At 47.2% G+C, this 22,070-nt stretch overlaps 7 protein-coding genes across 7 annotated transcripts; 5 read left to right on the top strand and 2 right to left on the bottom strand.

Moving 5' to 3' along the window:
* Window positions 1-573: 573 nt before the first annotated feature.
* On the top strand, window positions 574-3,031 carry N7500_004229 (uncharacterized protein; the record flags this gene model as incomplete). The annotated part of the gene is made up of 5 exons (XM_056675375.1): window positions 574-593; window positions 643-711; window positions 776-1,246; window positions 1,300-2,898; window positions 2,947-3,031. The coding sequence occupies 5 exons, from the start codon at window positions 574-576 to the stop codon at window positions 3,029-3,031; spliced, it is 2,244 nt and encodes a 747-aa protein (XP_056535900.1).
* A 1,768-nt stretch (window positions 3,032-4,799) lies between these two features.
* On the bottom strand, window positions 4,800-5,239 carry N7500_004228 (uncharacterized protein; the record flags this gene model as incomplete). The annotated part of the gene is made up of 2 exons (XM_056675374.1): window positions 4,800-5,125; window positions 5,179-5,239. The coding sequence occupies 2 exons, from the start codon at window positions 5,237-5,239 to the stop codon at window positions 4,800-4,802; spliced, it is 387 nt and encodes a 128-aa protein (XP_056535899.1).
* Window positions 5,240-6,277: 1,038 nt separating this feature from the next.
* On the bottom strand, window positions 6,278-7,316 carry N7500_004227 (oxidase ustYa family protein; the record flags this gene model as incomplete). The annotated part of the gene is made up of 5 exons (XM_056675373.1): window positions 6,278-6,318; window positions 6,386-6,604; window positions 6,654-6,723; window positions 6,786-7,030; window positions 7,082-7,316. 5 exons carry the CDS (start codon window positions 7,314-7,316, stop codon window positions 6,278-6,280), a joined length of 810 nt encoding a protein of 269 aa, XP_056535898.1.
* Window positions 7,317-7,938: 622 nt separating this feature from the next.
* Window positions 7,939-8,933, top strand: N7500_004226 (uncharacterized protein; the record flags this gene model as incomplete). The annotated part of the gene is made up of 4 exons (XM_056675372.1): window positions 7,939-8,230; window positions 8,286-8,377; window positions 8,428-8,784; window positions 8,865-8,933. 4 exons carry the CDS (start codon window positions 7,939-7,941, stop codon window positions 8,931-8,933), a joined length of 810 nt encoding a protein of 269 aa, XP_056535897.1.
* A 1,501-nt stretch (window positions 8,934-10,434) lies between these two features.
* On the top strand, window positions 10,435-11,238 carry N7500_004225 (uncharacterized protein; the record flags this gene model as incomplete). Its single annotated transcript, XM_056675371.1, has 1 exon — window positions 10,435-11,238. One exon carries the CDS (start codon window positions 10,435-10,437, stop codon window positions 11,236-11,238), a length of 804 nt encoding a protein of 267 aa, XP_056535896.1.
* Window positions 11,239-11,806: 568 nt separating this feature from the next.
* N7500_004224 (P-loop containing nucleoside triphosphate hydrolase protein) lies at window positions 11,807-16,821 on the top strand (the record flags this gene model as incomplete). Its single annotated transcript, XM_056675370.1, has 10 exons — window positions 11,807-12,018; window positions 12,051-13,120; window positions 13,179-14,361; window positions 14,393-14,715; window positions 14,772-14,883; window positions 14,938-15,176; window positions 15,267-15,692; window positions 15,786-15,975; window positions 16,045-16,125; window positions 16,206-16,821. The coding sequence occupies 10 exons, from the start codon at window positions 11,807-11,809 to the stop codon at window positions 16,819-16,821; spliced, it is 4,452 nt and encodes a 1,483-aa protein (XP_056535895.1).
* Window positions 16,822-17,521: 700 nt separating this feature from the next.
* On the top strand, window positions 17,522-21,663 carry N7500_004223 (SKI complex RNA helicase subunit SKI2; the record flags this gene model as incomplete). Its single annotated transcript, XM_056675369.1, has 5 exons — window positions 17,522-17,751; window positions 17,806-20,335; window positions 20,396-20,684; window positions 20,746-20,933; window positions 20,983-21,663. 5 exons carry the CDS (start codon window positions 17,522-17,524, stop codon window positions 21,661-21,663), a joined length of 3,918 nt encoding a protein of 1,305 aa, XP_056535894.1.
* Between the last annotated feature and the right edge of the window lie 407 nt (window positions 21,664-22,070).

The raw sequence follows: 22,070 nt of genomic DNA, 5'->3' as shown, positions 1-22,070 counted from the left end.
TCGGCAAACTCCCCTTCGCTGTTGGCTTGGCCGAACTTGAGACAAGATTGAGAATAGACCTAAAAGACAGCCTGGATCAAGATGATCAATGACAATCCATGTACGAAGTACTTTAGGAGGGAAAATAAGTCTTGGCCCAGATTATTGGAAGTGAGGACTTGACTGGGGACATTTCGGGACTGGCATGGCGAATACCACTATGGAGTCTATCGAATCCAGATTCAGAATCCAAAATCCATAAACAGTGTAATGCATCATCATGAATGATCAAGGCCGGTTCCGGGGTGACAGTCACAAAACCGCATTCGTTGGAATTTGCAGTTCCCCGGCTTTTTGTCCCAGTCCCAGATCTTACGTCATCCATGAAAAGCACCCAGTTACACTTTGAACTGCAGAGAGAGAGAGAGAGAGATAGAGAGCACAGACTAATCAAAGTAATATTTTTTTTCCCCACGAACAAAAGAAAACATTGTCCCTACCTGTCAAGTTGCTCTACTCCAACGGGGAGCTCCCGTTTCTCTCTTCGAACTTCCCCGCTCGAACAATGTCATCTCTGGCTTAGCTCTATCCACCATGACCTCGGATTCGAATCTGTGAGTCTGGTGCAGCATACTATCGGAAATAGCTCTAATGTGGTCTTAGACATCGCCCAACCGAGGCTCTCATCCTCCCGACCAAGCGACGCTTCTTCCCGTTCAAGATCCCCAACTTGTTCGTTGATCAACTTATCTTCCTTATCTTCCGTGCGCAACCTAACCCAAACCTTTGGTTTCAGTCACTCGCAGCTTCGCAATTATATTAGTACTGCTGATCCCGATCACATTTATGTTGTCGTCGAGAGAATCGTGTACTCAATACAAATATCGGCACAAAAGCGCGAAAGTGTAGCTGTGATCCCATTTGAGCCGCGTTGTCTAGTCGCTGGACATGGTTGGATAGTAGTGGGAGGCCCAGAGAATGGCGAATGTGCTTTCATTCACATCGGTGATCGCGGAATGCAATTCCATGACGATGCGCCCTTCCAGGCCGATGTGGATAGTGCGCTCCCGCTCGATCTTGATCCACCGTCAATGGCTTCGCCGGGCGATTCGAATGCCGATTCTGCGTCAACCCGTTATCGAAGCAGCAGATCATCCCCCGAAGTAGAGCTTCATCGATTCGGTGGAAGTATTGTCAATTCAGTGGCTATCCATCGTTTCCATGGTGGTAGCGAGGAGTTCGCGGATGAAGATATCGTGGTTTTGAGGTGCGCGCAAGTCGGAAATGGCTGTCTTCTCACCATGCTAATTATTTGAATAGCAATAATGATCGGACAGTCACGGTGTATTCGCTGACTCGTGCGAAAGTCATTAAGGTTCTTCATCATCCGACTTGTATGAACTATGCGACAATTTCCCCGGATTCTAAATTTCTCACGGCCGTAGGGGATGAGAATCATGCCTATTTCTATGAAATTACTCGTGATTTAGAATCATCTGGGATAACAGAGTCTGGACAGAAACTCACGGGGTGGGAATGGGAGCTTGTCAATCGCCTGGCGATGAACATTGGGCTGCGGGCGGATGATGCGTGCTGCTTCACTGTCGCTTTCTCGCCATCCAGTCGCTTGTGCGCCATCGGATCCCAATCTGGAATCATCACGGTCATCGATGTCGAGTCTGTCTGCAACAACCTTGGCGACTCGGATGATGCCGCTATTCTTTGTCAATTCCCGACGTCAAGATCATGCGCTGAGGGTGGTGCTGTTCGTTGCATGATATTTTCCCCTGAGCCATGGGACCTTCTTGTATGGCTGGAGGGCCACGGCAGAGCCGGCGTGGCTGATGTTCGCCAAAATTTTATGCGCAGGCAAATCCTCCATTTAGATTCTAATGACCCGCAATTACAGGAAGTCTACACGGACCTTTCGACAGAGAACTTCGAACGACACCCCGTGAGCGGGGATGTCCTGGAGGCGACACCACGAACGCGACTCGACAACGAGGATCTTTTACCTGAGCAGAATGGAGAGCAAACGGAGCGGTCGTCTCTGCGAGAGTCTTTGATTCAAGATCTTACCGAGAGAGAAAGGTTGATCATGGAATTTCTGAACACGGCACGCTGGACGTCGCGGCTGGAAGAAGGGCTTACTGAACGACCGGAGCGCCCGGCCAGGGCAAGCCTTCAACCTCAACCAGTGGCTCGCCCGCAAAATCACGGTTCCACAGATGGTGCCACTCGCACTCATCGTCCTACTTCACCCCTGCGTCGCTATGATTCTTCTGATGTCTCCCGCGATAGTAATCTGGGCCGCACTCTAACGAACCCAAGACGCCAAAGCTCGGTGGTGGTATCTCAAGGAAGTCGACCTACGGAAGCGACGCCACCTCATCATGATCGCCAATCGGGCATCACCCTCAGTTATTCGACCTCGCACTCAGAGCTCACACCCCTCAGGTCAGAAATTATCTCTCGGGCTGGCACGGACCCTGAACCGATCAACCACGAAACTAGCGTATCAAATCAACAGACTGGAGCTTCGAATCCAAGTCTAGACATCCATGGCTTGAACCACCGATCCCAACAGCCAAGCTCCATTCCCCGGCGCGTCGAACGACCACAAACCGGAGCGGAGAGAAGAAACGACAGCTCCCGCCTCACCACATATGAGATTCGTGCAAATGTCGCTGCTGAGAGGCTTCGGAATCAGCGCCAGATTGCTAATGAGGTACATAACCGCTCTTTTGAAAGGGAACAACGACATCGCCAACACCTCCTCGGATTTGAACAGACACATTCTCCCCGCTGGATTAGAAATATAATCAATGATCTCCCTGATCGAAATTCAATGCATGGCACCGGCGCCGAGGAGCCAGATTCCACTGCTGGAGTTGGCTGGGGCGCCGATGGCCGCACATTGTGAGTGTACAATACAGTAACTTTGCGGAATTAGACTAACTTTTACAGGTACATCGCCACAGTTGAAGGGATTTTTGAATTCCCACTGAACATTCACGATCGGAAAACATTCCCTATTTTCTCTTGCCGTTAACGTCCTATGCCTGGCGTTACAGGGAATTTTCTATCTAACGTCATCTGGTCTCGCTTCTTTTAATTCTTCGTCATTTCTTTTACTTCTGCTCACGCAGGCTCCACAAATGCCCCAGATCTCTCTGGACAAGGGATATACTGCTGAACAAGGATGGTCCACAGTCTTCATTTTACAAAAAGGGACTCATTGGCCATTCCTTGTTAGGACCCGCTCTTGTCGTGCTAACGAAGTCAATATTTTTCTCCCATGGAATTGTTCTCACATACCCTTCTGGCGCTTAGGGGCGTACATCATCTTATCCCGATTCCATTTGTCTTATTTTCCATGCTATATCCACAATTCATTGTATAACTGATTGAAGTAAAAAGGTTAGGTCACATATTTTCTTTTTGCTAATACAGCCTTCTCTGAATTGAGAAAATAAAAATAGAGACCAAGCAGATAAGCGATAAAAAAAAACCAAGCAAGGAATAACAACATGAATGTACCGTTGTCGCAATCAGCCACTTTTGATGCCACGCTGATCATGCTCAAATCCATATATGACAATGTGCTATACAATCCCTTCGTTGTTGCGCTGGAAAAAATTTGTTGATATTGTGTATCTGAAGCATCTAGTTGTAACATCGCAGCTCAATTCGGAGGCGTCAACATGAGAATAATATCAACCTGGTGATCCATTGAGGTGGACGAGTAGACTTGTAACTTATATGGACCTAGTATATTTCAACAAGATCCTTTGTGCAGGACAAGGTCAAGAGCTGTTTGAAATTCATCGTCTATGATATGAGAAACGATGACTCCGAGCACTATCTATGGCCAGTGTGAACATTTGTATGTTTTCTAGCAATCCTAGCCTAGGCTACTGCAATCCTATACACTATACTATGTGAGTTACGGTATTGGCCTAGCCTTACCTCTTTGGGCTTAGCTCCCAGATACACCGTCATATAACCTCCTTTGAGTCCCTTCAATGCTCCCAACATAAAAGACTCTCAAATTTTCATTCTTCTACCTCTTTATATTGGACTCATCGCTGTGCCCCTGTTAATTAATCCACCACCCAAGGCACGATTATACATAGAAAAGCCTCGTGCACAAAGTATGCCTTTTCCGCCTTTTTCTGCCCTCTACATATAAGACTTGAAAGGGGGAAATCTAAACTATCTTACAGATATCTCAGAAAAACACCTAAAAAGACTTAAAAGTCCAATTAAGAGTCTGGTAAGACATCACATAAGGCAGCATAAGCGGCCGCCTACTCTTGTATGCCATATTTCAGGAAAAATACAGCGTATTTTACCAATAGACCACACACAAAACTTAGTACTAAGCTTATTGTATGGACCTCGAGCCTAGGGGTGCCATATCCATTGTTTTTTTTTTTTTTGCCACCATATTTTCTAGCCTGCGAAGAAACTAGAAACGAGGTTCTGTGCGCTCCCAATAACTTCCTCGGAGAACCAATCGAGGCCTAGTAGCTAATGACAACAAGTATGGAGTTTTGTAATATTACTTGGATCAGACGTAACTATCCTTAGTCTATCCATATATGCAATATATGAAGTGGCAAGATTGATATTGAGCCCTTCTAGATTGCAAACGCAGTCAAGATGACAAAATAGCAACAGATGTGAATTCATGACATCAAAAGTGACTATCCAAAGCATGGGCTCTCTGGGCCTATCATAATCGTTATGAGTCATGAAAAGCCAATGCTTGATATCGTTGCAAGTATGCACGATTAACATCTTAGCTGATTTTCCATTCAATAAGCCTGGTGTCCTCCACATTCAGCACTGTCGACACCCCGCGCGCAACCATTTCCGCGGGCATCAAGCTCCTCTCGCTTGTAAGCTTGGTGTCCTCCACATTCAGCACTGTCGACACCCCGCGCGCAGCCATTTCCGCGGGCATCAAGCTCCTCTCGCTTGTAAGCCTGGTGTCCTCCACATTCGGCACTGTCAACACCCCGCGCGCAACCATTTCCGCGGGCATCAAGCTCCTCTCGCTTGTAAGCTTGATGTCCTCCACAATCAGCGCTGTCAATACCGCGTGCACAGCCATTCCCGCGGGCATCAATAGAAGCGTAATCTAGGATGAAAGTTAGCGTCTGAATCTGTAGCCCACAATGTAGAATCCAGTACCGCTAATGGGCGCGGCAAGGCACAAGTATGGCAAGGCCAACAGAAGGTAGGCAAAACGCATCTTGTCAGATGTTGTGAAGACTTTGGAATTGAGGTTCGAGTATTCGAGTGAGTAAGTCGGTTGGAAAGGGGCTGGCAGAGTCGTGAAGGTTGGCATGGACTTGGAACGGGAATTGAATTGGCTTTTATAGATAATCAAGGTTGTATACAGCCGACTGGTCCTTAGTGAATATGCCTTGTTGAATTGACTGTTCAGCATCCCTCTCTAGACTCACTGCTCACCCCGCTTCCATCTCACTCTCTCTCTACGCCACTCTTGATGATTTGTACCGCATACTGTCGCATTTGATTGATTCCGTCTTTGAATACGTAGGCTAGGAATACCATACGTATTTTTCCCATACGCGTTTCTTCTTGTGGCCCTCGGAGATGCTTTGCCGAGTTGAGAAACGTTATCAAAGACCAAGAGACACACAGAATCTACTAAAGCGCAATCTAATGCAGTGCCTAATGCAGTTTGAATACTACCTGGGGGCCAGGAAAAGCTCAATGACCGTCGGGCTCCGGCAAATATCCTTTCATCTCACTTGATCTAAAACCAATCGGTGTTTTTTGCTTACTATCATTGCAGGTGCCGGAAATGGACGTGCCGCCTGCAACGTGTCATATCATTGAGCGTCTCCTTTGAGACACCTACGGGAGTCAACTATTTCCTTGAAGTAGACTCTAGATAGAGGCTTGAGATGACATCTGTTCGATAGCAAGCAAGAGAACTGAGAGAGCTGTGCGGGTGGCCTAATTGAATCCCGTACTATCTTCATTAGAAGTTCCTAGATTTTGACACTGAAAACGTGTTCCCTCATGGCAGGCTCATTTCACAGGAGAACGTAGGGAGGAGCAGAAAGTTGCTGATACCCACAAGGAAGAGAAAGAAAAGGAAAACGGGGAAAGGGCTACGCTTGTGAAAGGTTTTATTGGATTGAAGACTACCGTAGCTATTGTGATAGAATTCTTTCTCTTGCAAGTAGAAAATCAACTTGCTTTCCTGAAAAGAAAAACTACATCCTAGGCTCAGACGCTTACCATAAAGTGTATGCTATCAGGGTGAGTTCCCACTGACAGTGTAATTGAATGGACTTGCTGGAATTGAAAAGATCAGTTAGCATCACACCGGTCTTTGCGTTTCAAGATATTATATGTTTCTTACGTAGTTCAGGGTGATAATCTGGATGACGGATCAAATCAGGATCGAATCCATCGAAACTGTTCGCCAAAACCCATTCCTCGATAGACTCCCAATTCGCACACTTATGCACGACCTCGAAATTTGGCCACGGCTTGGGATAATTTGGGATCCAGTCAAAAGTGTTAATAGACAAATCCGCGTTGCACATCACATACTGCCGTAAGCCATCCAAACAGTGGTCTTTGAAGAAATTAGCTTGCACAAAATGAATGATGGTGGCAGGACTTACCAATATGCTGGCCTAGATTTTCCTCGGTGGAGTTGTAGTGGTCTTGGTGAATGTACCTGCGCACCCATCTCTGTAGGATATCTTTATTAGCGGAAGCCGATTTCAACTATGCATGCTATATTGGATACGTACCAAGCAATGTAGCTGATGATATACGTCCAAGGCAGCCATATACCCCGATCCATCTCGAAGCTCAACAGAAGTGCGATTGATTCTGTCCAGTGATTCCTTATCCACGAGAATGGCAGCAGACGGATGGAGAAGCTTATTCCATGCCTCCTCTAATTCCGGTCTGGGTGGTCCTTTGAACGGATTCGTTATCTCCAGCTGATTTTGAAAGGTTCTCAGTTCCCACTTGAGTGCCTTTGATGCTGGGCCTAAGTTCAGGTGTCAGCAGCAATTAGGCGGACGAACGATATCATACTCACTATAAGCTGGGGCGAATTTGGATGCATCTGCCTCTGAACAACGAGATTGTGAACGGTCCCAGAAAAGAAAGAAGATTGTTGTATAAACGGTAAAGACAAAAAGTTGGATGAGCCATGGCAAACATTGCTCGTAGGGGCTCCTCTTTGGCGAACGAATATGCTTTTCAGCAAATTCGCTTTCTTCGTCTACTGATAGCGAATTTGATCTCGTTGGGAGGAAGGGCCTCTCCTCCATCAATTCACTTTGTGGATGTGTCATGTTGTGCATCCAAGATGCATACTTCGGTAAGAATGCGAATAGAGATAAAAATTTGAAAAGGCTGACTTCTCGGCAAGTGAAAGGGAGACTGACTGTGAGATTTTTTTTCCCTTCATCTCAAGACTACCCCGCTCATGCCGCGAGACATCGAGATAAATTGTGTCTTGTAGATAGGCGCGGAAAACCTCCGAGGTTGATGCATGATGACTGCAGCCTCGGGGAGTCAACGAGATTAGCGTGGCAAGGGTTATACTGCAACCGACCCCCTGCATTTATTTTCCGAAGGATTTCCACTTGTAATTAATTATGCAGCTATTTTAGTACATTTGGGTATAGAAGATACACAAGAGAGCGGCTTCGGATGAGCAAGCTAGAAGGCCGTGAGAAATATTAGCTGCTTGCTTGGGACAATGCTGCATTAAGGATTAGCCTGAGCGAAATTTCACGGCCTCGGCGGGGCCGAATCAGTAGTTCTATAGCTGATGAGATAGTGGTCTCTTTCCCTCCTCATTCATCACCTCCATCAACCGACTTCCCATCAATCCTCCAGCAACACTTCTTATCTTTACTTCTTCAGTCACTCCGGTAGACATCCAATATGGGTCTAGACATAAGATACCTCATTGGAGGTAAATTCAAGACAGAACAAGAATACTCCATCTTGAGCTCCAACGATCCTGAAGTCTTAGACTCTTCTAAGCCCTCGAGAGAAGCCTCTACAAAAACAAACAATTTGCGATTTGGTGGCTCCGCTCGGTTCAAAGTCGTATGTGCTGCTGCCATCATCAGCACGGGAATTGCTCTGGCGATGCTATTTTTCACATTCCTGGGGTGGAATATGTGCTCTTCGAGGCCGCAAAACTCCCTTCTTAAGACACCAGTGCCATCTTGTCTGTCTTGAAAAGAAACTTCATTTGAGAGAACAATGAACTGACCAGTCTATAGTCCCCAAAGAGATTCGATATTTTGAATGGAATCAAACCTTTGTCGACCCGCCAAATCCAGAGAACGATATAGCATGGAATAAGCTCTTGCCTGTATGTTGTACACAGATTCCGTATTCATTGGCAATTTTCTGATAAGATAGGACGGACGAGGATATATCTACGTCGAGAACGGCGCCAAATACGGCCTGGAACCAGGTGTCCAAAAGGAGACTGGAGAGATATATGGTGTCTCAATGTTTCATCAAATTCATTGCCTCGCTGTCATTCGTCGAGATTATTATAAGTTGGTAATGGGTCTTCAGACAGATGACCATTCAGTAATAAAAGAGGCAGCAGAGCGACAGCTTGCCTCCGAGCATACAGGTCATTGTTTTGATTATCTGAGGCAAGCGTTCGAATGCTCTGGCGACATGTCTCTCGAATGGCCAAGAACAGAGAAGGATGGAAGCCGATTCCAGACGGATGGGGCAGGTATTCCTCACGTTTGTGTGAGCAAGGTGAGAGCTTCCTTTCCGTTTTTGTTTTTCTTTCAACCCTACAAGCGATTCGAATTAAGCATCACTAACATCATGCGCAGAGCGCAATAATGGACTACATGGAAGTTCATGGTTATCGTGAAGCCCACAACCATGATATTGCAGCCTGATTTTGAGTGATGAGCCAAAGTGATTTGGTAGAAGTTTCCAATGAGTCAAAAGCTAGTTCAAGCTATGGCAGCCCAGAAACGCGAGGTGAAGCATCGATCCTTTTTAGTCAATGCGAGTCTCTTTTCTCTTTTTGGCATTGACCTTAGACCACGAAGTCATACATCCTACCATCAAGCACTGTGTATATGCTTCTCTAGTATTATTTTGGGGGTTTGGATCCACAACTTGGGTCGCAAGAGAATGATTTTCAAATGGTAAAAATCCTGCTCGTTCATTTTCATAGCTCTGGCATGTGATTTCTTTGTCCTCCGCTATTATCCTCGATGGATTCTGTATAAATTAAAAGAAAAGGAAAAAAAAGCGGCAGTTAATTCGAGCCCTGCAACTAAAATCGATAAGCCACAATGGCCAGCGTAGGATCTGTATCAACGTTGTTCAGGAGACAATGTTACAATTGGAGTATTCGCTATTGATTGGCCTGTTGGCGTTAGGAGTGGCTGATTTGGGTGACAGCAGATTGATTTTGAATACGATTAGACTGCATACGACGCTCCATCGTGCGCTCGTAGCCATTGAAGATTGTTAGCGTCATTCTTAAGGACTAATACGGAGTAGTATTCCGTATTATAGATCCGAAAAATCAATAGTCATTTGAACGTCTTTCTTTCCTCGGCAAATGTCAGCATCGTAGGATTTTTCCCTATTTCAGTGACCCTCCGATAAAGAATGCATCTTCGCCGTCATTGATGCATGTATGTCGTGCTCGGGCTTCAAGCAAGCCAAGAGCTAAGAAAAACAAGCATTACCACCCGCGTAAAGTGATTCTTAGTGTTCCAACTCCCGTGTTCTTTAGGATAAGGCACTATTCTTGTATTACAGACAAAAGCTGTGCACAATACTAGCGTCTCGGAATATGCCCCATCAATCAGACTGCGGGCCAACCGCCAACCGGGCGCCAACCGGGGTCTCATCGGAGTCCGAAAATAAATATACAGGTGCATAATCAGAAATAGTCAGATCAATTGTGGAGTATGCAGATGAAAAGAACGGTAGGATCAGCAGAATGCTGCAACATACTCAAAATCGTACTTTTGCATAGCCTTTTGAGCTACTCCATAGTTGGAATGCAATCAACAACGCACGATACCATCGACTGCCACGTATTAATTGCCTCAGTGACATCCGGTCCTATAGGGTAGACTTTTGCAGTACACTATTTTTGGTTTTGTCAATCTAGGACGTTGTATCCGATTGAGGGGGGTAAGCGGAGTGTTGTCCTGGAGTGGACTATGCATCAAGTCTGCATCCACTTGCGAGGTATCCCGGGCTTTTCTGTATTCTACTAAGAATTCAAAATCAATTCCGCAGTATTGTCTCTGAGCCTATCCTGTCCCGGCCCAATCTTGGCCCGCGTTGTTTCTCCTCTTCTACGGCCGTTCCTCATACCAAATTGCATTTAATTGTCCCGGTCAACATTGTTATGACAACATCTATGTCACAATGAGCAACCGACTTCCACCGTACAAGTTTTCTGCAGTAAAGGACTTGGAGCCGTCAAATATGAACGGCTCAGAGCAATATGATCCTCTGCTAGACGACGCAGATGAGAAGTCTGCAGAGCAAGATGAAAGGCGGATTGGCACCCAAGCTCGAAGTCGCTTCATTCGCCTCAGTGGCGGCTTGCTTTTCTTGTCAATTCTCATCTTTATCATGGGAGGCATCAACATCGCTATGGTCTCGTCCGTGGCGAACGGCACTACAAAGACGGGCGACGAAATCCAAGCCGTCCGAATGGCATTGGCCACAAATCATCTACATCAAGCCTCAGATCAATCGACTGGGGATGAGTTCGGCCACTGTGGGAAATCCATCACAGAGGCCCGGGAGCTTGGTTGCATCTTCGATCCAATGTCCTGGGCATGGCAGCGACCAGAATGCTACCACGCTGATTTGGTGAAGGATTTCCTAGAGAGAATTGATTGGCATTTCTACCTCAGCAATGAAACCCTCCCGGAAGAGGAAGTGCCACGCGAGGCATGGGAGCGGGGGGACTATACCATTCTTTATGGCCCGCGGATGTGGCATCAATTTCACTGTACCTATTCCTGGAGGAAGTTCCACGACGCTTTCCGTCACGGAATGCCTATGGATAATGATATCCTCAAGCCTGAACACACGCTTCACTGCGATGGTGTTTTCCTACACGGCTACGACCCGAAAATTTCAGTGCCGTGCGACCACTGGGAGAGCGGATGCCACACAACGGAGCTCCATGCAGGATTCAATCGTTGCGGTTGGTCGTGAGGAGCAGAGATCTGGGCGTGACGGAATGCGGAATACCTACAATGATGTCAAAGTGGTTCAAGGCTGGGGCAAGGTTAGTGGATGAGGGACGGGTGATTCTAGCGGTGGATATACGAGTAAATATTGGCCGTGATAGCATAGAGTCCAAGTGAGGAAGGGCCTCGGGGATCAGTGAGCCCATCCATTTACCTAGGTGGTCGTGACTCGTTAGTATACACCGCTGGATAAACTTGAGCTTTTTTTTTTCGGTCTTTGATTGTTCGACCCTTTACTTTTCATAGTAGCTCCGACAAACGAAAGGGACACCGATTGGTAAAGTGTGTCTAATTGAGTAGAACCTTTCATCACATTCATATGTGAGATCGGTGATGATAAGCGATGGCGCGATAGACGACATAGGGGTTCGTTAGTTCCAAGCCCGGCGGTTACCAGGTACCTAGGTAAATGAACTTACAAATCAATTTCGGATTGGTGTTCATGGTATTTGACCCTCTCGAGAATAAGTACCAATTCTACCCTTACATCTATCCCATCGAATCAGAAGAACGGAAAAGGAGTACACCAAATCATGCCACCAGAGTGCTCACTCCAGGCCGATAACAAATTCGGCCCTGTAGTAGGTAGCGAGTGCCGTGATGGGTTTGATTTTACTCTATTATTCGAACAAGCCATACTTGGTCTCGTTCCTGCGGTCGCATTTCTCCTCGTGTGTCCCTTTCGATTGCGGATTCTGGCCAAGAGAGAAGTGCGCACTCAGCCTCACAAGATGAGATTGGCAAAGTCGGTAAGCACTTTCACATCATTATTCACAGAGTCAAACACGAGGTAATGTCGATTCTGCCTCAGATAACTGCTTTCGTTTTCGCCGCGATTCAACTCGCCCTATTGATCAGCTGGGCAAAGAAAACTCGGCCCACTGCGAAGTTCTCTGTCGCGTCGAGTGCAATCAACTTGGTAGTGGCAATGCAAATTGTGGTCTTGTCGTGGGTGGAAGATGAACGATCTGTTAGACCGTCATCGCTCCTCGCCACCTACCTTCTCTTCACGTTGCTCTTCGATGTTGTACAGACAAGAAGTTTGTGGTTATCTCACAGAGATCACCGTATTTCTATTCTGTTCACCACAAGTGTCGCTGCGAAAACAGCAATGGTGCTTTTGGAGAGTTTGGGGAAGCAAAAACACCTCGTAGGTTCTTATCAAGACCTTCCACCAGAGTCGACTAGTGGGCTTGTTAATCGGTCGTTCATGTGGTGGCTGAATCGCCTTTTTTTCACGGGCTTTCGATCCTTGCTAAGTACCGAAGATCTTGATCGTCTAGACAAACCCCTGGAGTCCGCGGAAACGGCGCGGAAAGCATTAAGAGTTTGGGCTCTACGCCGGCATCCCGAGCGCCGCTTCGAACTCCCATGGCAAATGGGCCGAGCGTTCAAAGGTCCACTTGCTTTGATGGTGCTTCCACGCATTTTCTTGATCGGATTTACCTTCTCACAGCCCTTCTTGATCGCATCTGTTCTCAACTGGCTTGATAACCCACATAGCGCGAGCAATCTCGGTTACGGCCTCATCGGCGCTACACTTCTAATATATTTGGGAATGGCCCTCTCAACCCTCATGTACGACCAGATGTTGTATCGGTTGGTGACAATGTTTCGAGGGGCAGCCTCATCAATGATCTACGACCATGCCTTACACATCCCTGATGGCACTCTAGGGGATCGTTCTGCCACAGTGACTCTAATGACTACTGACGTTGACCGCATAATTGCCAGTCTAATTACTTTGAATGAATTCTGGGCGCGGACGATTGAAGTTGCCATTGGCATTGCGCTACTCGCGCTCCGGTTAGGGTGGGTTTGCCTGATGCCATTAATAATCGTTCTCAGTAAGGAATCCCACTTTCGATTCACATATGGACACTATTTGCTGAAAGTTGATAACAGTTTCTAGTGGCGGAAGTATTTATATCTCGAAGCATATAGGGGGACATCAGAAAGTATGGGTGGATGCCGTACAGCAACGCATATCAATCACCCGCTCATTGCTGGACGGTATCCAGACTATCAAAGCAACTGGATTATCTCGGACCTTTGTTCGGCTTGTACAGAGAAAAAGGACCGAAGAAACCCATCAAATGGCCACGTACCGATGGAGTGTGGTCTGGAAGAATATGATCCAGAATCTGCCCTGGGCCTTGGCTCCAGCTTTGACCTTCGTCGTCTATGCTGCTCAAGGAAAGGAGCTGAATGCTACCAAAGCGTTCAGTAGTCTGTCCATTATAACTCTTTTGACTAACCCGGCTTCGAAACTACTAAGTGCGATTCCTTCCATAGCGGCTTCGTCGGGATCTTTTGATAGAATACAAGACTTTCTTTTACTGGAAACTAGTCCTCAGCACACAGCGGAGGGTCTCTGTCACACGAGAGAAACGGAAGTTGATACATCTCCACACATCGCCGAAATGGAATACATGTCTTTCAAGGGCCCACTAGACACCACCGACCTTCAAACACCTGTCATCTCAATGAAAAATCTCAGCATTCGCCCATCCTCATCAGCAAAGATTGTTTTGAGAGATGTCAACTTAGAAGTCCCTCTCGGAGCACTGGTCATCATCCAAGGGCCAATTGGGTCTGGCAAATCGACGCTGCTTCGGGCCATACTTGGCCAGGCGGTTTGCGAGACAGGATCAAAGACAGTGACCATTCGACAACCGGCCTTTTGCGCTCAAACACCGTGGGTCCCAAGTGGCACCATTCGTGATATAATCTGTGGATCCTTCTCAGCTGCTCCTATAAGGGAGGACGCAATTGATGAGAAGTGGTACGAGGCTGTTCTTCACGCATGTGACCTCAATTCGGACCTGGCTCTCCTTCGCGAGGGCGATGCTACGCAAGTTGGACACGGATCTGGTCATATACTGAGCGGTGGCCAAATGCATCGGATCGCTCTTGCTCGAGCGGTATATGTTCGCAAGAAGCTTTTGCTGTTAGATGATATATTCAGTGCACTGGACCGGAAAACCAAGGGTAATATCATATCACGTCTTTTCGGTGTTGACGGACTGCTTCGAAAGACAAAATCGACTATTGTTTTGGTGACACATGAGAGTAGGCTTCCTCCAAGGTTTGTTTTGTCTTCTATTATGAGCTGACAGCCTATCAGTGGACCAGCTGCCTTGTGCAGATCGGAATTATTTCCTTTCGGATGGGCGTCTTAGTCAGGAAGAACCTTGCGTGGGAAATGCCTATCAAGAAGTGAGGTCTGACGCTGTGGAAGCTAAGGAACCGACAGGATTCCCGGACTTGGCGATAGAAGATAAAGCCGCCTTGATCTCCAAGGCGAATAAGGTTGACGATCTCAGGAGGGCAGCCGGGGACTCTGCTGTTTATGCGTATTATCTGCGTTACGTTGGGTGGACGAACGCGCTGGTATTTGTCTTTTTCGTGACAATGAACGTCTTCTCCAGCACGTATAGTCGTACGTGAACTTTACCTGTGCTACTCCAGATATCACTAACATTGGCTTTCTACTAGAAATTTGGCTTAAGCGATGGGCTGATCGTGGTGGAGGCCAAAAAGCACTCTATGTCTCGGTGTATTTCTTCCTTGCCATTTGCAACACTGTTGGTAATGGTGGTTATGTCTGGTGAAGTGCTCTGTCTAATGATACATATAGGGCTCACTACTAACAAAATCATAGGGCTATTCTTATTCTGATCTCACCATCAACAGCACGTCGGCTTCATTATGTCGTGCTGAAGACTGTCATGATGTACATTCAATCATCTTTTCTCGCACATCATTCAACTGCTGACACTTCAAGGGCAACGCCTCGATTTCTAGTAACTGTTGACATCGGGTCAATACTGAACCGTTTCAGCCAGGATATGACCCTTATAGAAAGCGATTTGCCTGTTGGCATCTTAATCACTGTCTCAAGTAAGACCCCACCCGTTCTACTCACCCTCTGGAGAAATTTTCTAACTTTTGCCGCTTGCTACTTATTGACCTTATTGCTGATGGGTATAGATCTCTTTTCGTCAATTGCCAATGCTGCTCTAATTGCAACCGGATCAACGTACATGGCAATATCCGTGCCTTTCCTGATCATCTCCCTCTTTCTCTTACAGCATTTTTATCTAAAAACATCGCGACAACTTCGCTTGCTTGACCTGGAAAGCAGAAGTCCGCTGTACTCCCATCTTCATGACACTGTCGAGGGTCTTTCTACAATTCAGGCATTTGGCTGGGAAGCAGAATTTCGAATTGCCAATTCAAAATTGCTGGACGCTACCCAGCGCACGTATTATATGCTTCATTGTATTCAGCGCTGGCTCACCTTGGTCCTAGACCTCATCGTTGCTGCCGAAGCAGTCATCGTCGTCAGCTTAGCAGTTTCTCTGCGGCATACAACGAGTGTCGGATTGCTTGGAGTATCGCTCAACAGTATTCTTGGTATGTCTTCCTATGGAAGTTGACTTTCTCTGCTACTGCACCTTAAATATCGTGACCGATATTCATTTGCTCAGCTGACTTTCTATCTCAAAGCTTTCAATGGTAGCCTTTCGTCTCTCATATCGGGTTGGACACAATTGGAGATATCCCTTGGCTCAATTTTGCGCGTCAAAGATTTTGAAATTCAAGTACCACGTGAAATTTCAACTGGGCGGGTAGAGGTTTCCATCGACTGGCCAAGTCGGGGAGCTATTGAGATCTCGGACATGACTGCACAATACTGGTACGTACTCCGCAGCATGTGCAACACTATCACCATCTTTTGTTCGCGTCATTAACAAATAACGAAAAGCCCTGGAGTAGCAGTACTAAGCAATGTCTCTGTGAAAATCTTACCGGGTCAGAAAATCGGTATCTACGGGCGTACTGGGAGGTAGGTATCATCGCCTTCAGAATCACATTCAGCTTTAGGATTACTAGTCAATGCTAACCTTCCACCGCGCAATTATTCAGTGGGAAGAGCTCTCTACTGTCCTCCGTATTAGGCATGCTCACTTTGATACGTGGGTCGATCATTGTCGACGACATTGACCTCATCACTGTCTCCCCTGATATGGTCCGCGAAAGGCTTGTCACAATTTCCCAAAAGCCACTCATCATGGTTGGTTGCACAGTCAGATTCAATCTAGATCCCACCGGGGCACTTCCAGACGAAGACATCATCGCAGCTCTAGACCGAGTTGGGATCTGGAATGGCGTATTACTTGAAAGAGGTGGGCTAGATTCCGAGATAAAAGACAATCTATCGCTGTCCCGAGGCGAGCAACAGCTGCTTCAGTTTGCTCGTGCAATATTAAAGATACAAGCAAGCAATGCTAGGATCTTGTTGATTGATGAGGGCACCAGCAGCGTTGACACGAAAACTGACGCCCGTGTGCAATTCCTTCTGCAACAGGATCCATTTCGTGCATGTACGGTGCTTACGGTTGCACATCGTGTCCACACTCTCTTAAGTTACGATTTGATTATCGGTCTAGATCGGGGCAAGGTGGTAGAGATGGACAAGCCTATAGTTCTGAGAAATCAGAAAGACAGTATCTTTGGCAACCTTATCAATAGCGGCGGATGATAGTTCAAACTTGACGGAATGGAGATTTAGGGAGCAAGGCCAAACTTCTTGAATGGCGATCGGAATCCTGTTTACTACGAAAAATGCATATATTCAAAAGACATGAAACTTGAACGGGATCTCAGATAATATGAACTACTCACCTGGGCACTATTGTGACTTTCTACACTTTGTTTAGTTACTCGATTATTTCCAAGGTTACTGTATTAATCTCAACTTTTCTTAACAAATACTTTTCTTAACTGCTTTAATCACTCCCTATATATTAATTCTTCTAAACTCTTTTGTATAGTTCATGGGTTATTATTCTCTATGCTCCAAGTAATGAAGGGATTGGGTTTGTTTGGGCTTTGGGCTTGGGCTTTGGTGACAAGAGATGATAGCGGTAAACTATTGACCCCCACATCGACGTCATGAATACTGCCGGACCATACCGCCTTTTCGTCTTTCAGTAAAGTTTACCTACCAGACCGTCTGTTAGAAACTTGGCTGAAATCACTTCGAAACTCTCCGTTCAACCTACCCGCAAGGTGAATTTTCTCCGTTTAGCTTGTTCTTCTCAGGTTAAAGTCCAATTCTTTCCGGGTGCCGCCAGGAGTTGAAATTGATACACAGATCGGTGTGGGGTTCGGCTACTGCCGAGTCAAACATCGACATAATTTCACTCGCCGGTTGACTCTCCGACACATTCCTGAGCACCATGGCGGACTCACTTAATTCCCAAATGCACAAGTTGGACTTGGAAGGCAAACAGTTTGACCCCGCAGCCTTCGATGCTCGCCTCGCAGACGAAGAGAATGGCAAGATCGAGAACTTCCAAACTCGGAAGCAAGCTCCTCAGAGTGCCCAAGAGTTGCTGACAGAGCTTGAAAATGAGTTCCTGACCCCATCAGACCAATTTAGCACAAAATGGTTGAATTCTCTCCAGAAGTAAGTTCCAGTATATGGTTTCATTTGCGGGGCAGCTTCTAACAGCTTTCGCAGACGATGGGACGTTTCGACAGATTATGCAGACCTTTTCGAACTCGCTCCAACCCAGACACGGACGGTGACTCGTTTTACACGAGAGGGTTTGGAAGGACGAGTTACTGGATACCAGGAAGTCACCGTTCCTGCTGCAAGCGCAACAGCTAAGAATTCCACATCGCTTCTCCGCAGACCTGCTGGCCGCGCCGACTTTGTCAGAGGTGCTGCAGGTTTCTTCCCTTTCGCACCCGGGGGCTTAGACGCCATTGAGGCCTTGGCAGCAATGGAGGCCGATGCCCAGGTTGCAGAGCAATCGAGCAACGGGGCGAAATCTGGGCTCGATCGGATAATCAATTTTGGCACCGAGGGAGGTCTTCTGACAACACCCCCTGGCTTTGAGAACGGTGTCAATTTTGATGAAGCACAATCTCAAGATGCCACAGAGGGTGCGCAAGAAGTCGAGACTGCCCTTCTTCAGGAGGAAAGCGATCTGAAGGTGGACCGACCCGAGGAAACTGCGGATGTCGACACAGGAACAAATCCCGAGCTTGACGATGTCAGTGATGATGAAGATGAAGAAGACATTGACGCCTTGCTACCAGTTGAGTTCCCGGCATTGGAACCGCGTAGCCAGTTACTCGCCGGTGTTCACAAGCAAAGAGGTAGAGAATGGGCCCACGTTGTAGATGTCAACAAGGATATCCCGAACTTCAATGAGTTGGTTCCAGATATGGCAAGAGAGTGGCCATTCGAGCTCGACACTTTCCAGAAGGAGGCTGTTTACCACCTTGAGAATGGCGATTCAGTGTTTGTTGCGGCCCATACCTCGGCAGGAAAGACAGTTGTAGCTGAATATGCAATTGCCTTGGCTGCTAAACACATGACCAAAGCAATCTACACGTCTCCCATCAAAGCGCTGAGCAACCAGAAATACCGTGATTTCAGAACCGAATTCGACGATGTCGGTATTCTGACCGGTGATGTCCAAATCAACCCGGAAGCCAGCTGTCTCATCATGACCACTGAGATCTTGCGAAGTATGCTGTACCGAGGCGCTGATCTCATCCGGGATGTTGAATTTGTTATCTTCGACGAGGTGCATTATGTGAATGATCTCGAACGAGGAGTGGTATGGGAAGAAGTCATCATTATGCTTCCAGAGCATGTCACATTGATTCTTCTCTCCGCCACTGTGCCTAATACCCGAGAATTTGCATCCTGGGTGGGCCGTACAAAGAAGAAGGACATTTATGTCATTTCAACTCATAAGCGCCCTGTCCCGCTGGAGCACTATCTCTGGGCCGGGAAGAGCAAGCACAAGATCGTTGACTCTAATAAAAGATTCCTTGAGAGCGGCTGGAAGGAAGCGGATGATATCCTGTCTGGCAAAGATAAGGCCAAAGCCAAGAAGGAGGCTGAAGCTCAGGCGCAGTCGGCGCAAGCTAGAGCCTTGGCCCCTCAGGGTCGGGGACGCGGTCAGCCAGCGAATAACAGAGGTGGTCGCGGTGGTCCCCAGCGCGGAGGTCCACAGCGTGGAGGTCCACAACGAGGTCGGGGGCAGAGCGGCGGACAGTACGCAAACCGAGGAACAGGTAACATTGCTCGCACAGGCCGAGGTGGTGGCCGTACAAGCGCGGCCCAAGACAAGAACACCTGGGTGCATCTTGTTTCGCATCTTCGCCAAGAGGACTTGTTGCCAGGATGTGTCTTCGTTTTCTCTAAGAAGCGATGCGAGGAGAACGCGGATTCGCTGTCAAATCAAGATTTCAGCAATGCCAGCGAGAAGAGCTTGACGCACATGTTCATTGAGAAGTCACTTACCCGATTGAAGCCCGAAGATCGCACGCTGCCGCAAATTCTTCGCCTTCGCGAGCTACTAAGCAGAGGTATCGCTGTACACCATGGTGGTCTCCTGCCTATCATGAAGGAAGTTGTGGAGATTCTCTTCGCTAGATCTTTGGTCAAGGTTCTGTTTGCCACAGAAACATTCGCGATGGGTCTGAATCTTCCTACCCGAACTGTGGTATTTTCCGGGTTCCGTAAGCATGATGGCAAAAGCTTCCGTGATCTCCTGCCCGGCGAATATACGCAAATGGCCGGGCGTGCTGGTCGTAGAGGTCTTGACACGGTGGGGTACGTTATCGTGACGAACAGCGGAAAAGATGAGGCCCCATCTGCTGCCTCGCTGAAACAGATGATTCTCGGAGACCCCACAAAGCTTAGGTCCCAATTCCGTCTCACGTACAACATGATACTGAATCTGTTGCGTGTGGAAGCCCTGAAGATCGAGGAAATGATCAAGCGAAGTTTCAGTGAAAATGCAACACAGGCTCTCTTACCAGAACACGAGAAGCAAGTACAGGTATCTGAGGCAAGTCTTGCGAAAATTAAAAGGGCGCCATGTGAGATATGTGACCTGGATTTGATGACCTGTCATGACGCCGCTATGGAGTATCGAAGACTCACGGCGCAGTTCCACACCGAACTATTATCATCGCCTGTCGGCAAACGTCTTTTCACGATGAAGAGGCTGGTTGTGTACCGCAAGGTGAGTTCACGTGCCTCGTAATGATATTATGTGTTTGGTAAAATGCTAATGCGTGAATAGGATGGACTCCGTACTGCTGGTGTGATCACTCGCGATGGAGTTTCTGCGGGAGTTGTCGGGGCCGTACCCTGTATCCAAGTGCTTGAGATTGGCACCTTGAGTAGCAAACGACATCCCACCGACATTCTCCCATTCTTGCCTCTGTTCCGACCCTACTTCCAATCGCTGCCCACTCGCGTCGATGACATGAGCCTCCGCGTATGCAAGATCCCATTATCCGATCTCGAGTGCGTGACAAACACCCAAGTTAAGATCACAAAACCAATGTGGTATCTGAACATTAAGAAAGGTAAGAGATATTTGCTTCTTTTTGCTCATATAGTTATCAAAAAATACTAATTCAGGAACAGAGTCCGTTAAGTGGGCAGAAACAGAACTGTGCCAATTCACAAATTCCTGGATCGATCCTGCTTGGGACGAAATCGACTGGCAGCGTATCAAAGAGATGGATATCCGCGATATCCTCGACAAACGACAGGCTCAAGCAGAGATTGCTCAGTCATGCCACTGTTTACAATGCCCTGATTTCGTGAACCACGTAAGCATTATATTACTATTTATTTGAATCCCGTACTAATGCCTCATAGTTTGAGATGCAACACGACGAGTGGCAGGTTAAAGAAAATATCTCAGAGCTGAAACAACTGATGTCCGACCAAAACCTTCAACTACTTCCGGACTATGAGCAGCGCATTCACGTGCTCAGGGAGCTCGGTTTTGTTGACGAACACTCTCGTGTACAACTGAAAGGCAAGGTGGCATGCGAGATTCACTCCGCCGACGAGCTGGTGCTGACCGAATTGGTCCTCGAAAACGTGCTTGCTGAATATGAACCGGAGGAGATTGTTGCACTTCTTTCTGCATTCGTCTTCCAGGAGAAGACAGAAAGCACACCTACGCTCACTCCTCGCCTGGACAAGGGTCAGAAGGAGATCATTCGAATCGCTGAGAAAGTGAATGATTTCCAAATCTTGCACCAAGTCATTCAGTCTAGTGAAGATTCCAATGACTTCGCCAGCAAACCACGCTTTGGTCTCGCCGAAGTTGTCTATGAGTGGGCCAAGGGAATGTCTTTCAATCGCATTACGGATCTCACGGACGTGATGGAGGGCACTATTGTTCGGGTGATCACCCGACTGGACGAGACTTGTCGCGAAGTGAAGAATGCGGCTAAACTGGTCGGCGACCCAACTCTTTACACTAAGATGGAGCAAGCTCAGGAGTTGATCAAGCGCGATGTCATCTTCGCGGCCTCCCTTTACATGTGAAGATACTCAATCCTTAGGGGGGGTATATGGTTGAATGCCTGGGCCCCCATTGGGTAGTCATGAACCTCTCCACTAGATGGGGGATTCACCACAATGTATGTAAATCAAGACGAAGAAATGAACAAGAAACTATCAAATTCCATTGAGATCAATCATACACAATATTTTATAGAAAGCAGTAAAATCAACAATCCCATAGTCCATAGTTCCTGGAAAATCCGTGTGTGCGGCCTCTGATTAGCTGCGGGGCGACCGCCTCCCGAGAAGTCGGAAAATCGAAAAAAAATCCCCCTCCTCTTGAAGAACACACCCTTTCTCCCTTTCTCTTCAAGATCCACACGATCTCTTTAGGACATTCACGTCCTTTCAATCATTGACTCTTTTGCCTCGGCCCTCTTTCATCGGCG

This window comes from Penicillium coprophilum (assembly GCF_028826855.1).
Source record: "Penicillium coprophilum strain IBT 35676 chromosome Unknown utg000002l_segment0_segment1, whole genome shotgun sequence".
Lineage (NCBI taxonomy): Eukaryota > Fungi > Ascomycota > Eurotiomycetes > Eurotiales > Aspergillaceae > Penicillium > Penicillium coprophilum.
The sequence above is the reverse complement of the archived record's forward strand: the minus strand, read 5'-3'. Positions and strand labels throughout refer to the sequence as shown.